General features: G+C 42.1%; 1 protein-coding gene across 11 annotated transcripts in view; it reads right to left on the bottom strand.

Moving 5' to 3' along the window:
• Positions 1 to 239: 239 nt before the first annotated feature.
• Positions 240 to 14,758, bottom strand: part of EPB41L3 (erythrocyte membrane protein band 4.1 like 3) — a 168,806-nt gene continuing 154,287 nt past the window's right edge. For 4 of the 11 annotated variants that reach the window (XM_002924858.4, XM_019805529.2, XM_019805534.2 and 1 more), the window contains 9 exons: positions 14,306 to 14,341; positions 13,397 to 13,588; positions 6,030 to 6,152; positions 4,955 to 5,338; positions 4,017 to 4,148; positions 3,464 to 3,562; positions 2,945 to 3,025; positions 2,556 to 2,672; positions 240 to 1,371 (listed from right to left, as the gene is read on the bottom strand). In XM_002924858.4, coding sequence (XP_002924904.2) covers positions 2,562 to 2,672; positions 2,945 to 3,025; positions 3,464 to 3,562; positions 4,017 to 4,148; positions 4,955 to 5,338; positions 6,030 to 6,152; positions 13,397 to 13,588; positions 14,306 to 14,341 — 1,158 coding nt within the window. In that variant the 3' untranslated portion in view covers positions 240 to 1,371; positions 2,556 to 2,561. The other 7 variants (XM_019805526.2, XM_019805532.2, XM_034643340.1 and 4 more) reach the window with 6 other exon arrangements.

Genomic DNA, 14,758 nt, shown 5'->3' with positions numbered 1-14,758 from the left:
TAGGTGGTAACTAGTTGTACTTTTGAAGGCCTTCCTAGGCAACCGAATATTTATAAGTGTGTTCGGTTTCCTGTCTCCCATACCTTGAAGGGTCCATACACTGTGTCACCATAGACACATTCTGTCTTGTAAAAAGACAAGCTCTATACAATGCCGATGAATGAGGCCTCTGATGTCATGCAAATGCCACCTCTTGGCTAAACACAGACAATACTGAAATTATTACACGCCGAGAATCAGAGCTTTAAATGCATTTACCATTTTTATTTTGCTATGCAGGAACATACATTCACCATGGGCTGTGTGATGCAGTTGACAGTGTAATGGAGAATATATCTTTTTGAAGGCTATTTATAACTCAACACTAAATAGTTTAATTACAGTGGAAATTCTGTACAATTTAAGGCTTGGCTCTGAACTAGACTGCAAATATGGACCAGATTTGGAAATAAAACACTTCTTTTTTTTTCAAGTAAAAGAAGAAAAATCAACGTAAAAAACACAAGGAAGAAGAAACGAAGAAAGAAAACAAAGCAACAGAAGCCCAACAGATTTTTCTGGAGTGAAATTTCATAATATTGTAAACCAACAAAAACAGGTTTTCTTCCCCAAACAATGACAATTTACATATTTAGGACTCGTTAGGGAACTCTTGGAAGCTTTCCAGGTTGGACGCAGACCAACGCGAACAAGGAAGAAATCACATTAATGTGCTAAAATCAGTACTACCTTATAACGAATTAAATTAGATACACAAAGCAGGGTTGTAAGCATTAAATATTTCCAGAGGATTGAGAGTCATTGCTGTGTATGGGTGAGAGTAATAAAACCAGGTGAAACAAGTACAAGATTCAAGTTGTTTACTGAATAAACTCGGTTATTGGCACATCTAATCTGGGATAAACCTGACACATCGGACCTAGACAGCTCCTAGCATTTTAGGGTAATTTTCATTTGTCTGTAAACAAAAGATCTGTCACCTAAGAAATTGCAATTTTGTTTAGACTTTAATAATAAACTATGAGAGGCATGAATTGTTTATGTGTTACATGAGATCACGGTTTATATTGTCGGTTATGAACGTGCAGGTATAGCTGAAAACTTAGACACTTGGTGGAAATTAAAAATGCTACTCTTTTGTAATTTTATCGTTGCTTCATGCAATATCAGTTTTGTGATGCTGATTCGGATTGCTTTATTATGGGAAGATCGCTCTGCCAGTGTCTTTATTAATGGTCAAGGTCAGTTCTTCTGGATTGAAATTTTCCATGGGCAGATACAAGTCAGTTGGGTTAGAAGAGGGAACTCCATATAGGCTCTGGTTTTCCTAATGGTTTGCATGACTGGATTCATGTGCAGGCTAAGTTATTCCTGTAGGAAAGAGATTTGATCAGTTACTCCTTGGAAAACACCTGAGAATCTTCCTCAGATTAAGGCCACAACAAAATGATCTTGCAGGTTATTTCATGCACTTTTTGACAAGATCCTGTCAAACACCAGAGTAAGTCACTGATAGGCGTTCTCTTACGTAACTACAACATCACCCAAGCAGCTGAAGACTTTTTTCTGTTTTCTGTCTTCCAAATTATATGATTAATTTGAACATAATGAGTGACTGTTGTATTTTTTTCTTTAAGGGAGACCTCTATTCAACCTATATTCCCTAAACCAAGTTAGAGAACTTCCTTATTTCATTTATACATGTAAGGCATTTAAGAGACCTTTGTCACATAACCACGTGTGCAATTGGCTCAAAGTTTGCATTCAAGGCCCTCTGGGGATCCGCTGGGCCAGTGAGTTCTTGCACAGCAGGGGAGTGTGCATAACAAGGCTGCGTGCACAGAAGACGCTATCTGCTCACGACACCAGCCAAACAGCCATCGAAAAGGCACACACACACTTTCTAAAGAAAAGCAGGCGCACAAGACTGCATTTTTGCCTCCTCCTAAGACATGATGTTATACTAAGAGGAAAAAAACCATCCCAAAGACTACAGAAAATAGACGACATCCAAAATGAAAGTGAATGTCCAGGTTTCAAATTCAGAAACAAAGCAAAACGAGAGCATAAACAGAAGCATAACCGAACACAGTCGCAGAGAAAGCTTACAGGGAAATGGGATAACATTGCCATCCAAAGGAGAAAGGGGTACACTTTATTTCCCTAGTATTTGGAACACACAAATTGTACCTTTCAGAACAAAATGGCTTTCGTTCTGATTAGGCCGCATGGCAAGGGAAATCAAATCTGACCCTTTGAATTTGGATAATGAAGAGCGCGAATGAAAAGGAAACACCAGCGAGACAGTGCAAGCAAAGACTGCTTCTTTCTTGATCCTCTACCTGGCAGAATATGCAAAAAGTCCACAGTATAGAACCCCCAAATCTGAAACAAATCAGCACCCACAAATCAAGTCTCCATCCCCTTGGTGAGCAGCCCTGCCCATGCCAGTGAGAGGAGAAAGGAGGAGGGGGAGGTGGGGGAAGGACAGAGGGAAGTGGCCCATGCTACATGCCAGCCAAGGCCAAGCCTAGAGAATCAGCGTTGCCTCTTACCTGGGGTCAATCCTCTCCATCTTCCGGTGTGATCTCTGTCTCTTTATGGACCACTACTTTGGTCACTGACATGTCAGGGTGCTGCTCTTTGGCCTCTTTAATTGCCTGAGCCAGCGCCTATCCCCAGGAAATCACAGAAGGGCAAAGACAAAAAGGAGGTGGAACATGCATGATCAGTAGCAAGCTGGAGACTTCTGAGCTCGATCTGGATATGTAATTTACAGATGAGGGACAATGATTGCAAAAGGAATTGGACATTACATATTGAAAAGTTACTTCTGAAAACCGTTTAGACTGCATGATGGACTAAAACACCACCACTGGGAAGAGTAGGGCTGACCAGTGTCTGTGTTTCTCTGCCAGGGTATCTACCATCTCACGCACACTACCTGGTCATGGTCAATGTCTGCATCCCCTGTGATGACTATCCGCTTCTCAATCCTCGTCTCTGAAATGCCTCCTTTCACAGTCTGCAAGGGACAGACAAGCGTTACCGATTTACCCACCTGGAGGAACAATCATTGTTCAGTGGGGGAAATGGCCGACAACACTAACAGAGTTTTAACGAACAGCATTCATTAGGAGTTGAAACAACTCTTTGGCAATTACTTAAAATCGTTAATTTCAGAAGTGAAGCTAGAATGGAGTCCTTTGGGTGTGGCTGGCCAGTGTTTCTGGAACACCCACCATATGCTAAGGACTGGAGTTCCCTGTTAAGTAAGGGGTATCAGAATGCATGTTCCTAAACAGAAATGAGCACATAAGGGCAACTGCCCCATAAACAGAGTGGGTGTGAAAGCTCTAACGCGGCTAGCTATCTGGGTGTCCCGATCTTCCCAGGACTCTTTGCCAGCCAGGAAGCAGTGCTGTGTAAATGCCTTACTTCTGCCTGTTCCCACTGCACTTACTTTGGTGATGTGGGTGGTGGTCGTGGTACTGGTGGTTTCGGATGTGATCGTCTGCGCACTCATCAGCACACCTGGCTCCAAATCAGCACCAGCATCAACCTACAGAAGCAAAGGAACAGACACCACACTCAAACACTTACGTCAGGGCGCCACAATGATTCAGGCATCTCCCACCATCACTGTGGTGTTCCAGCAGCATATGGGAGCTGTCGCTCTCGGGACAGACTTGACCGAACATTGTTAAAAAACTGGGACTTGACAGATGTGAGTAGGGTCTGCTTGAGCTAATATTTTTCCTTATCTATGGCTAGGGAAATAGGTTCTTAAGCCTTGTTCTATGTTTTGAGATATAAGATCTGTTTAAGTCACCTGATGTTCCTGGATCAGTAATAAGTTTATAATTATTACCATTATCACTCTTGATAGATACAGTTTGGCTGCTGGGTCCTCTGAGTCTCACGAATTAAACATCAGGTAGTTAGACTTAAATGCAGTAAGCCACTAAAGGGGCAAAACAAAGTGCCAGGACTCTGGCCTTCACAGACTGTCTTACCTGTGATGATTCATATGTGATGGTTTTTGTTTCTGTATGAACTACTGGCACTTCCTTGGTAGAAATTTCTAGCTTTACTCCTCCTGGTGAAACACTGCCAAAACTGATGGTTTCTGTCTTCACAGTTGATGACTGTACCAATGGGAAGTAGGCAGAGCGGCTATTATAGTTTGCACAAAGACATGATTTTGGTTTTTTTCCTTCCCTCTTGGTGGGTATGGATAAGCACAGGTTAGTATGAAATAAATGTTTATGTGTGACATGGGGAGGGTAAGTTGAGGAATGAGGCAGATACCAGGTCGGTCTTTCAGAATTCCATACACTTTTTATTTTTTTTTAAACATGGGATGTTCCAGGTAAAGGAAAGCATTTTGAAGGAAATGTTTAAGAAACTTTTTTTATGTTCCCCCTCCTCTATGGCCTAAACTAATAGATAAAAAATCAGCAATTAGCCTTTTATTTAATAACTTCTAAAGAAGGAACACATACGAAGACATTAACCACCCCTCCACTCCATATACTTCAGGAATCTCGGTAAAAGAGAAAAAGAACAAAGTTCCGGCATTTGGTACGGGGGCAAGCATGGTTTTTGGTCCTTCCGGGTAAGTACACTGAGCAAAAATAAATTTATCAAATATTCAACCTCTTGGCTGTCCACGCATTTCCCGGTTTACTGCCAATAGTTAGAATGAAGGTAGGAGCCGTTTCCTGGAACCACACGTTATTAATAATCATTAAATATGTTTGCACGTGACCCAAAAATGGAAACGAGCACGGAGACCCTATTGCCATGCAAGAGGGAAATAGGAGGAGAAACGAACTGCACTGGGAAAAGGCAGAAAGTTAAAAGTAGCTCCACCTTTTACACTTCACTAAATTTCGGGGACTCATTGATCAGTTTTACATCAGTGCTGAGAGTAACGTCAACTACTAGTTACCTCAAAATGAGGTTTCTGTTCCCAAGTTTCAGAAACGTGGATTGTTGCGCTCTGCTCCTCCTCTGGCTCGTGGGAAGCAGCGGCCGTCTCCTCAGGCTCGAGGACAGCTCTATCGGCCACCTCCCCCTTCTCCTCCTTAGCCCCCTCCGTCAGAGCAGAGCCCTCCTTCCCTTTCAAGCTAGAAGCATCAGCAGATGCTGCCTGGGCTGCAGCATCCACGTCATCTCCAGCCACGTAAGAAGCATCCCCACTTGCATGCACATTCATCACATGTCTTTCCTCCACCAACACGGTTTCCTGCACAACCTTCTCGGTGCTAAGTGGCTGGGGGCGCTGGCTTGTTTCCGTCTCTATCTTGCTGGACCCCGTCTTGATTTCCGTTTTCTGCATGGGAAAAGATGGCGGTGTCAGGGTGACTTTCCACAAAAAGAAGGTCAAAACACAAAAATCAAAACAAAAGCAGCCACTCGCCAGGGCGCCTAAAGCCAGTGTCATGTGCTATGACCAGAAATGCTTACAGAAAATACAAATTAGCTTTCATTCCTCCCACCAGGGTCTCGGATGTGTGCCCCTGCCCCGACACACACACACACACACACACACACACACACACACACACACACACATCCGAGCCTTTGTTGCTATGTCGGGATAGTTGCAAATGAAACCGAATGCAGATAAAACGCAATGAAAACCAGGCAAAATGAAAGCATTGTAGCGTGTTCCCATTGATTCTGGAAGCTTTCTGAGACCTAACAGATGATATAAAAATGCTTAAAAAATTAAATGCTATGAAACTTTTTCAACATGACTGCCTTTTGAATATCTGAAGTATGTTCTAGTGATGCAACTAAAGGCACATGACAGCTCCGCTAAGCAGATGCGAAAAGAAAACAACCAAAGCTAGCTGTGAGGTGTTTAAGGCAAAGCCACTTGGATGCAAGACACACACACCCACACACCCACCCGCACGCACGCACACACACACACGCACGCACACGTGTACACATCAAAAAGGCATAAAGAAAGGCAAATAGGCAGAGTCAGGACCACCAAAGAGGAAGCAATTGGCCACCTGAACCCAGCTTTGAGAAGAAGAAGTGACCCCTCCTATGAATTCTGTTGGTTTTCTCGCAGACTCTAACAAACTGAAGATTTCAGAGCCATCCATGAGCTTTTCAGCAGAAGACTGTTTAGTCTGAGTGAACAAAGAAATGGACAGTCAAGCACAGAGACAGGAACACAGGCGGGCACATTCACATTCACAGCCGGTCAGACAAAACTGTAGGGGAGGAAGGTGGGAGGAGGGAGGAGGGAATCTACAGATTTTGGAAACAGAAAAGAATGGGAAATAAAATAGCAAAGTGAGGTGACCATGAGCTCTTGTTTGGTAAAGCAGAGAGTTATTAGGATATGGGTGGTGCTGGTTTAAGCAGACCATTCATTCTCCCTTCATTGCAAGCCCCCGCAGTACTACCACATCTCGGGATCGGGGAGCTGGAAATAAAACGGAAAGTGTTTTAATGCTGACACTGGACTGTGCAGTATTGATCTAACCACGAAAAAAATTAAAAAGCTTGGGTCGGCTGCTCTCAACATAAAGCCAAACAGCAAGAGGAACAGAAAAGTTGAGGGTGGAAGGGCACTGCCTCAAAAAAACGTCATGCTGGAATCTGAAACGGTGGCCCAAACGAAAGGCACTGGTTACCGCAACTCGGGACGTAGCCGACTCGGTAACGTAATGAGCAGTGGCCACGGTGACGGCCGGTTCCTGGGAGTATCTCCATTCGGACAGGCTCTTCTGCCTGGGACCAAAGGGCCCCACTTTCAAGACCTCGCCCTGCGGCGGCGGCTCCATCCTGCCGAGGCGCGCGCTGTCCAGCCCTGTGTCGGGCCCTGCGTCCTGGCCCGGCATCGGGGCTTTCTGCAGCTCTTCTTCCTCAGGGCTCGGCCTCCGGGACTCGGCTTCCTTGATGGGAGCCAGGGATTCGGACAATTTCCGTTTGGGGGTGTGGACCTCAGGTCTTTTGGATTTCTCATCAGGGATGGTGTCCAGGACCTCGTAATCGGCCATGACCGGAATGATCTTCACCGACTCTGACAACACTCTGTCTTTCTGAAAGGCTTCTGGACTGCGGGGCTGCACCACCTTCTCCCCCTCCTTCGCTCTTCCAGTCATGGTAACGATCTTCCCCGATACGGTGTCGTAGGATTTTCCTAGAGTGTATATTTTCTGCTTGCTTTCTCCTCTCAACTGCATTTCCCGGGCCAAGTCCTCGAAGCTCTGCATTTCAAGGGCACCGGATCCTAACAGATCGGCGGGGATGTCACCGCTTCTACTGGTCACGGTGACCACCTTGTAAGTCACAATCTTTTTCGAATCACCATCGACTACCTCAGTGGGTACTTTGTCTACAATAACCCAATCCTCTGTGCCCTATATTTGAAATATAAAAGCTAAATTAGAAATGCTGATGGTCTCATTTCTAAAATAAGAATCCTTTAAGAAAACCAGGGCAAAAGCTACATTGTGATGTGACCGCACAGGGCTGGTGTTAATATCTAATGATTATGGTCGCAAAGCTCTTCTTATCTGAATTTACTAACTCTAACCTTCAACTTGGAATCTAGTCTGCAGGTAGAGTTGCAATTGCAGATTTCTTTAAACAGGAACAATACCTTGGTGGCAAACGTTTGCGAGACTCTCTGACCTTAAGCTAACTATCCGATCATTTTATATTTCAAGATCAAATGACATTATTGAAGTTGTTGTACAAGTCATTTAGCTTGTACGGGCACAAAAAGACCGTTTTCCAGGTTAACTATAACACTGCACTTCATATTTGCTGTTTTCACAAAGAACTTGCCAGCATCCCATGAATTTCTGTGAATACCATTTTCCGTGTTTATAAATTATACTTCCTCATATAGGAGGATCGAATCCACTACCGCGCTTACTATCCAATAAACACGGCGCGTGCCGTCCTCAAGGCACCGCAGTGAAGTACCTCCCATCAGTGGGGCACTGTTGGAGCCTCTTATCAATAGCTCATGGTGGTCTGTACCGTGTTCCAATCTTACTTACAGGCGAAGTTCATCATCTGAGTTGTTTCTGTGCCACTCTCCTTAGTACTTAGTTCCAATACAGCAGAAGAAATGAAAGTTAAGAAACTTGTATTTGAGAAGGCTACTAGGATGAGACCAGGCAGCTGACTAGTCTCACAGATCCCAGAGGGAAGAGAAATCAAACCTGGGGCAGATGAGCACCTCGATTTACCTTTTAAACTACGGTGTTTTCTACTTGCATATAATATATCTTAGTCTAAAAACTGGAATCTAGAAATGTGTGCGCCTTATGAACAAAAATTATAGATCGGTCTCCATGCTGGTGCTGGATTAAAGGAAATGAATTGAAAAATAACCTCTAGGGTCGATGGGACAGTTTTCTGGAAAATGATTTGACGAGAGGTAACCACAGAGCCCGCAGAATCTCCTTCCTGCATTTTCTTTATCAGACTCGGCTAGTGGGAAAATCAATAAAAGTTCAGAACTTTCAAAATCAGGCAAGGTCATCTAAATTAGTATTACTCTATGGGTAAAGCAGATAGTAAAAAGTCCAATAATATTATTAGAAAGCATCATCACAATGCTTCAATGACCATACACAGATATAATCACCCAGGAGCAAGGGCCATAAAGGAATGATGGCTAATTGATAACTAAAATGTAAGAAAATTCCCTTTGCCCCTCCCCAGAATCTAAGCAAAAATGACATACCTACCTTACTTTTAAGCGAGGTCAATTTAAAAAGGAAAATAAAAACTAAAGACATTTTAATGATACTGAAATCTAAAGAGCAATTCCCTTTTGGGAAATTCCTTTATGTTTGTTTTTTACCTGAGACTCAAGGAATGGAGAGCTTCCTTGTTGCAAAAATATAACTTTTTCAGAAATTTCTCTTTCTTCTTTGGTCTGTTTGAATAAAGGGGGTTGGGTTGGAGAAGAGGAAGTAGACAGTTTCCAGAAAAAGGCAAGTTAGGAAGAGAGTTCTTTTACTGTGTCGTACATATAACAGTCATTCATCTCTTTCTGAAGATGTGAACTATTCCTCATGAATTTGAAAAGTGGTCTGAAACCAAATCTCAAAGTTTAATGATCATCTCCCCAAAGTAACAGATTATTTTCTGAAACTCCAGTGTTTGACTCACACGTTTTCCACTTCTGTAAACACAAAACATGCAAAAGCAATAGAAAAAGTTCCCTGGTATTTGCAGTGTCTAGGCCAGTCATGTGCAAAACCGTAGAAGTGAGGAGAAGAAGAAAATGTTAAGATTTAAAAAAAAAAAATTAAGTGAGAAACAAACCCTCACTCCTACATCTGACGAACACTTGACTGTACTTCCCACTGAAGGGCTGGCTTCATCCCAGGCAAGGAAATACACACGGGCCACTGCGTCAGCTACTAGTTAGAGCAAACCCAGTCGGACCTAGATTGATTCCCTTAGTATTCCACAAAGTATACTCAAAACGTATAGCTTTATGTGAACTTTTATAAAATGGTGAATAACTTTAAAAAGTCAATTTCAAAATATCTTTGTGAAAAATTATGTACTTTCAAGTCATACTTTACCATGTAACATTAAGGAACGTTGAAGTAAATATGCCATGTTAGCAACTAGCTTCTTCCTTTAACGTCTTTTTTATTCCTTCCTTTAGTATCAAGGAGGAATCATTCAAGTGGCAATATATTAGCTATGGAGCCGATCTCTGTGCATAGCATCTAGCTCCATGGGGTACTGGCAGAAAGGGTGTTTAGGAAGAGTAATCTAAAAAATCATAATAGAAAGCCCAAGGTTTCTAGGAGGACAGAGCTTTTAAAATAAATCCTATTGTAAACAATCTAATTTAACGAGAGTTATTTACTATTCCTATGTGTATACAAACCTATCATACTACCTTTAATAGTTTGCCTATAAGAGTTTGTAAGGGGACATCTGGAATATTCTCCTGAAGGACCCACTGGCAAATTTTGATAGCATCGTTTTCCTATGTCCCCTTTTCAATGAAGAACAAGTAAGATATTTCTGAAGAGAAAAAAAAACAACCACCCTATCCCTGCCCCATTTTGAAAAGACAAAATGTACCATGTGGAATCATTAAATACAGATTTTTGTATTGTTTGTTTTACTTTCAATGGTAGCCTCTTTTTCATAGAGAAATAAGAAACAGGAAGGAAAGGTCAAAATTATAGGTACTTTTCAGAATACCACTACCAGGCCTCTAATTATAATCACTGAGCTAAATATTATTCCTAAGATGAAAGCCTAAAAACAAACAAACAAACAAAAAAACCACAAACCAATAATAGCAGGAAAACAGTGGTTTTTAGCATATCCCGTTATCTGACATCAACTAATTTCAAAATTGTTTTTGTCTATAATGAAAGCATCAACACAGTCTGCATTCCGAACTGTGCATGTCCACTGAGAGAAAGGGGTAACATAAGGGATAGATCTTAAAATCCTATAGATGGTCAACCTCAATTCAGTTAGTTCAGCTAAAGACAGGTGAAGAGATGCTGATAAAGAAAGGCTGACAATTGAAATGTTTACTTTTATCACATGTTAGAAGAGAGTCAGCTGTATGCTCCAAACATTTTTAGTTAAACACTCATCACTATATCATAATTGGGAAACAAGGCCCTTATACTGGCATGCGAAACGTACGGACGTATTACCCACTTTCAGGAGATCAGGGATTTGTGCAGAGCCATGGACGGCCCTTGTTTTTCCCCGGGTCGGGCATTCGCGAAGTGGGCTGGGCATTAGAATTATGTGGAGAGCTTTTAAATAATAGTACTACAAGGGGGTGCAGCTCAGACAAATGAAATCAGTCTCTGATTTAACAGATCTCAGGCACCAGTATTTTTAAAACTTCCCATAGGTAATTTTAATATATACCTAGAGTTGAACCCCAAAAGTCACAGAAGTCAGATTCAGAGAATGAAGTTAACTCTCCCTATCCATAAATAGATAGATGGTCACGGTGAATGGGTTTTTGTTTGTTTGTTTTGCCCATGCAAGACCTGACTAGCAAGAGTAGAGCTGGATTAGAAAGCAGACAATGCACAAAGAGAGTCGATTCCCATTATTCATGGTAATTATGTTCAATAAAATCCCCACAGTGAATTAGTGAATGCTGAACCACTGATTTTATGGGAGACACATGGTTAAGGCTCCCGTGAACCTCTGGTCACGATATTGTTATCAACTGTTCAATACATAACCTTGTTTTGTATGTGTTTTTGTTTAACGACTCTTTATTTAATACATATTATCGATCCGTGAACATTGAACTCACGGCCAGCAGAACTCTAACTTATTCCCGAATGAGACTTCTCTAACATGTATTTTCCCCGAAGGCACACGACAGCCTTCTTGTGCTTCGGAGCACTAGCTCGCACGTCAGGGCTATGTCTGGGGGTCATCTGAAACAGCAAAATCACCCACGGAAACACAAAAGCGTGGCACTAAACAGGCTCCAAAAGCACAATTTGTTTACAGTATGACAACTGAAAGAGGAAGGCAGAGCCCTGCCTCGTGCAACCAGAGCTGGGAATGTGCGTGGTTGAGATGCAAAGTTTTCACCACTCTGTGTCTGTCTGCAGACAACTGGGAAAGTGCCATGAAGACTGGTTTTAAGGTTACAATGAATTTCAGGGAGCAGGGGAATGTGCACCTATGGAATCTGTGAATCAGGACGGTCACCCGTGCTAAGCTTGGTGCTATAAGACTGCCACCTGCGCTGACACTGGAACTGCAGAAGTGCTAATGGGTATTGCATTTTGGTTGGGATTTGGAAACTTTCAGTATTCAAGCGACCATGAGGGAGTATTCCTCTAACACGGATTCAGCCTAGGGGCATCATCGAAGGCTGCCATGGAGAATATTTGTGGACAGACATACCCAGAGGCCTTCACGGACCACACACCTATCCTTCCTGTTTGGTGGGCCCTGTATATGGGTTTGTCTATGTTCCAAAGTAAAGTAAGCATTGCTTTGGGGGATCCTTGTTCCTTATCTGCTATTAACTCAATATTTGAAAGTTGAAACCAATGGCAATAAAATTCCCATTTTACAGTAAACATACATGATGTTCTTAGAATATAATCACCACTACCAGCTCACTATATATTATGTAAGTAATCTGAATGAAACTGATGTGTAATGCTACAGGAATACCTTGGTAACAGTACTTTTCATCTATTCTGCATAAAATGGCCCTTTTCAAAGTAATTCAAATGGATATATACCTTGTCACATTTTAGCTGGGATTGGAATTATCATGAACACAGTGATTCTGGTCACTTTTGATAAATAGCTTTCAAGGGAAGTTTAGAAAATGATCAAAATGAGTGTCATTATATTCTTTTTCACTGCAAGGACCTACACATTGCATATAGACTACCACTTAAAGGATTTTTCTCCCATAAAGGCCTAAGTTTTGATTTTCTTCTGTTCTATCTCAGCTTTCTGGACAAATATGTTATGATAAAGGAGTCTTGATAAGAAAGATGTTAATCAGTAGGATGCTAGAAAAATGCAGTTATTTAAAAACTACTTCTTTTGAAAGACAGAAAAAACAAGATGTCTAACAGCTGACTCAGACAAGCACCACTGATATTTGTGGGTCTCAAAGTGGGAGCCCCGAAGTAGGATCTGCTGAATCCCCACAGTCTGGGTGTACATTTAAAGAGAACTTCCCAATATGGAACACTCTTCCTTAAAAAGACATTCTGGCCTCTACTTTCTCTATTAAAAATCAAATAAGAACTGATTCTAAATCAGTTTTAAAAATCAGTTATGTCTATTTTTAAAAATCAGTTAAAATCGAATCAAACACAGATTACACCAGTAAAAGCCTGGGGTAGTATTCCCAGAGTAAAACATGTCCTGGAATTCTGTCAACTTCAGATCAATGTTGAGTCAAACATTAGACAATCTCCCTAAGCCTCATCTTGCAACCGATGAGAAACATTCATGAGTTTTCAGGGCATTTCTTAATGCAGCAGAAAAAGCTTTTTTTTTTTCCAGAAAAAGTGTCAGTTCATTACGACAGTATCTCAATTTCTCCCAGCTGTGAAATCTAGGTTCACAGTTAGAAGAAACCCAGCTGCATGCACTAGAGTTTCCCTGCGCCTCCTTGTTCACTCCGAGCACCCTGGGATGGGACTACTCACTCCTTGGCCTCCTCAGTGGCCACACCCCTTTTACTTTGCAGTTTTTCTTTGGAGCCCGGAGCATCTCAGCTCTGGGTATACACAGGCAAGTGGTGAGACTGCCTACTCAGAAGCTTGCCAACTCCATCCCCCAGGGGCAGGCCCTGCAGAGAAGCACCGCTAGTGAACAGAAGACAATGACAGCCCAAAGCCCGAATACCGACCTCTTCAGGGACCAGTGGTTCGATCATGGGCGCGTCCTCCTGCCTGGCAGCTAGTCGCACCGGGGAAGTAGAAAGCCTCTTTTCCCATTCATTCGTGATGGCAGTGTCTGTGGAGGTTTCTAAAAAGGTTCTTTTCAGCTCACTAATATTGGTCTGATGTTTCATCAGGTCATCTTGAGTTTTATCTAGCTCCTATATTCGGAACATAAAGAATCCAACAGTCAGTGTTTTACATTTTCCTTCCTATCTGTGCTTTTTTTTTTTAAAGTAACGTCAATCTCATTAGTAGTCAAAATAAAATCATTCTGATCAGGGCTCATGACACTACCACAAGCACTTTGGTGAAAATGTGACATTTCTAAGGCAAAGAGAAGAAAAAAAAATCGAGTTCACGCAAGCATAAAAATCAAAAGAGTTTTTAAAGGCAAACTATAAAGAGTGTAATTCACATGTAACCAGAAAAAAATTAAAACACACACAGGAAAAAGGATCTATCTCTAGGAGAGAGGAAGGAGTCAGAGTAGGCTGAGAAGGTATCCCCACTTATTCACAGGTGAGAGCACACAGTTCATGCATCATTGTATGAACCCACAGGTATGCCACTAAAAGAGATGCCAACACACACAAACATGCACTGGTATATACCAATACCAACCTCTAACATAAGATTACTATGTTTGACATACACATTTTCACCCTTTATTCGCTTAATCAGACTATTCTGAAAAAAGTGGAGAAGAAAGGGAAAGGTAAGGGACACGGTAGTCACGGGAACAAATGCCATCCTCCACACTGCACCGACAACACGGGTAACCGCCTACGGAGCATGCTGGAAGACTGGAACACCGGAGACGCACAATGACTTATCACACGCTGGTTTTTGCTTTTGTTTTGTTTTTAATTTTCTACCTGTGCCTTGAGCTCTGCATCTTCCTCCTGGTCCGACTGCCAGCATCAAGAAAGAGTGGGAAATAAAGTCTTACCATGTAATTGACTCTATGATTGAAGAACTATGGTCTAAAGAAACTTGCTAAAACGGGGCACTAGTGTGCTCCTGTATGTGGATGATGTTTCTTTCCTAGATGCAAGCCACAACGTTCTCATACGCAAATTATGATGCATATTAAGAAGACGGGAGTAAAAGATTCTTTGACACTTTAACCTGGGGACTTCTCAGTGTGATGAGTGCACTCACATAAGCAGGAGGGGACAGCTAGGGCTTAGCGTGCTGTCCTTAAAGAACAACAGAAATGGTTCAGGAAGTGTGGAGAGTCACACCAAAACTAAAATTCATAAGAATGGCTAGGATAACCCAATAATGAGGGCTCCCTTGGAATCCCTTTATAATCCTATGAGGTTATA

This window comes from Ailuropoda melanoleuca, chromosome 14 (genome assembly GCF_002007445.2).
Source record: "Ailuropoda melanoleuca isolate Jingjing chromosome 14, ASM200744v2, whole genome shotgun sequence".
Lineage (NCBI taxonomy): Eukaryota > Metazoa > Chordata > Mammalia > Carnivora > Ursidae > Ailuropoda > Ailuropoda melanoleuca.
The sequence above is the reverse complement of the archived record's forward strand: the minus strand, read 5'-3'. Positions and strand labels throughout refer to the sequence as shown.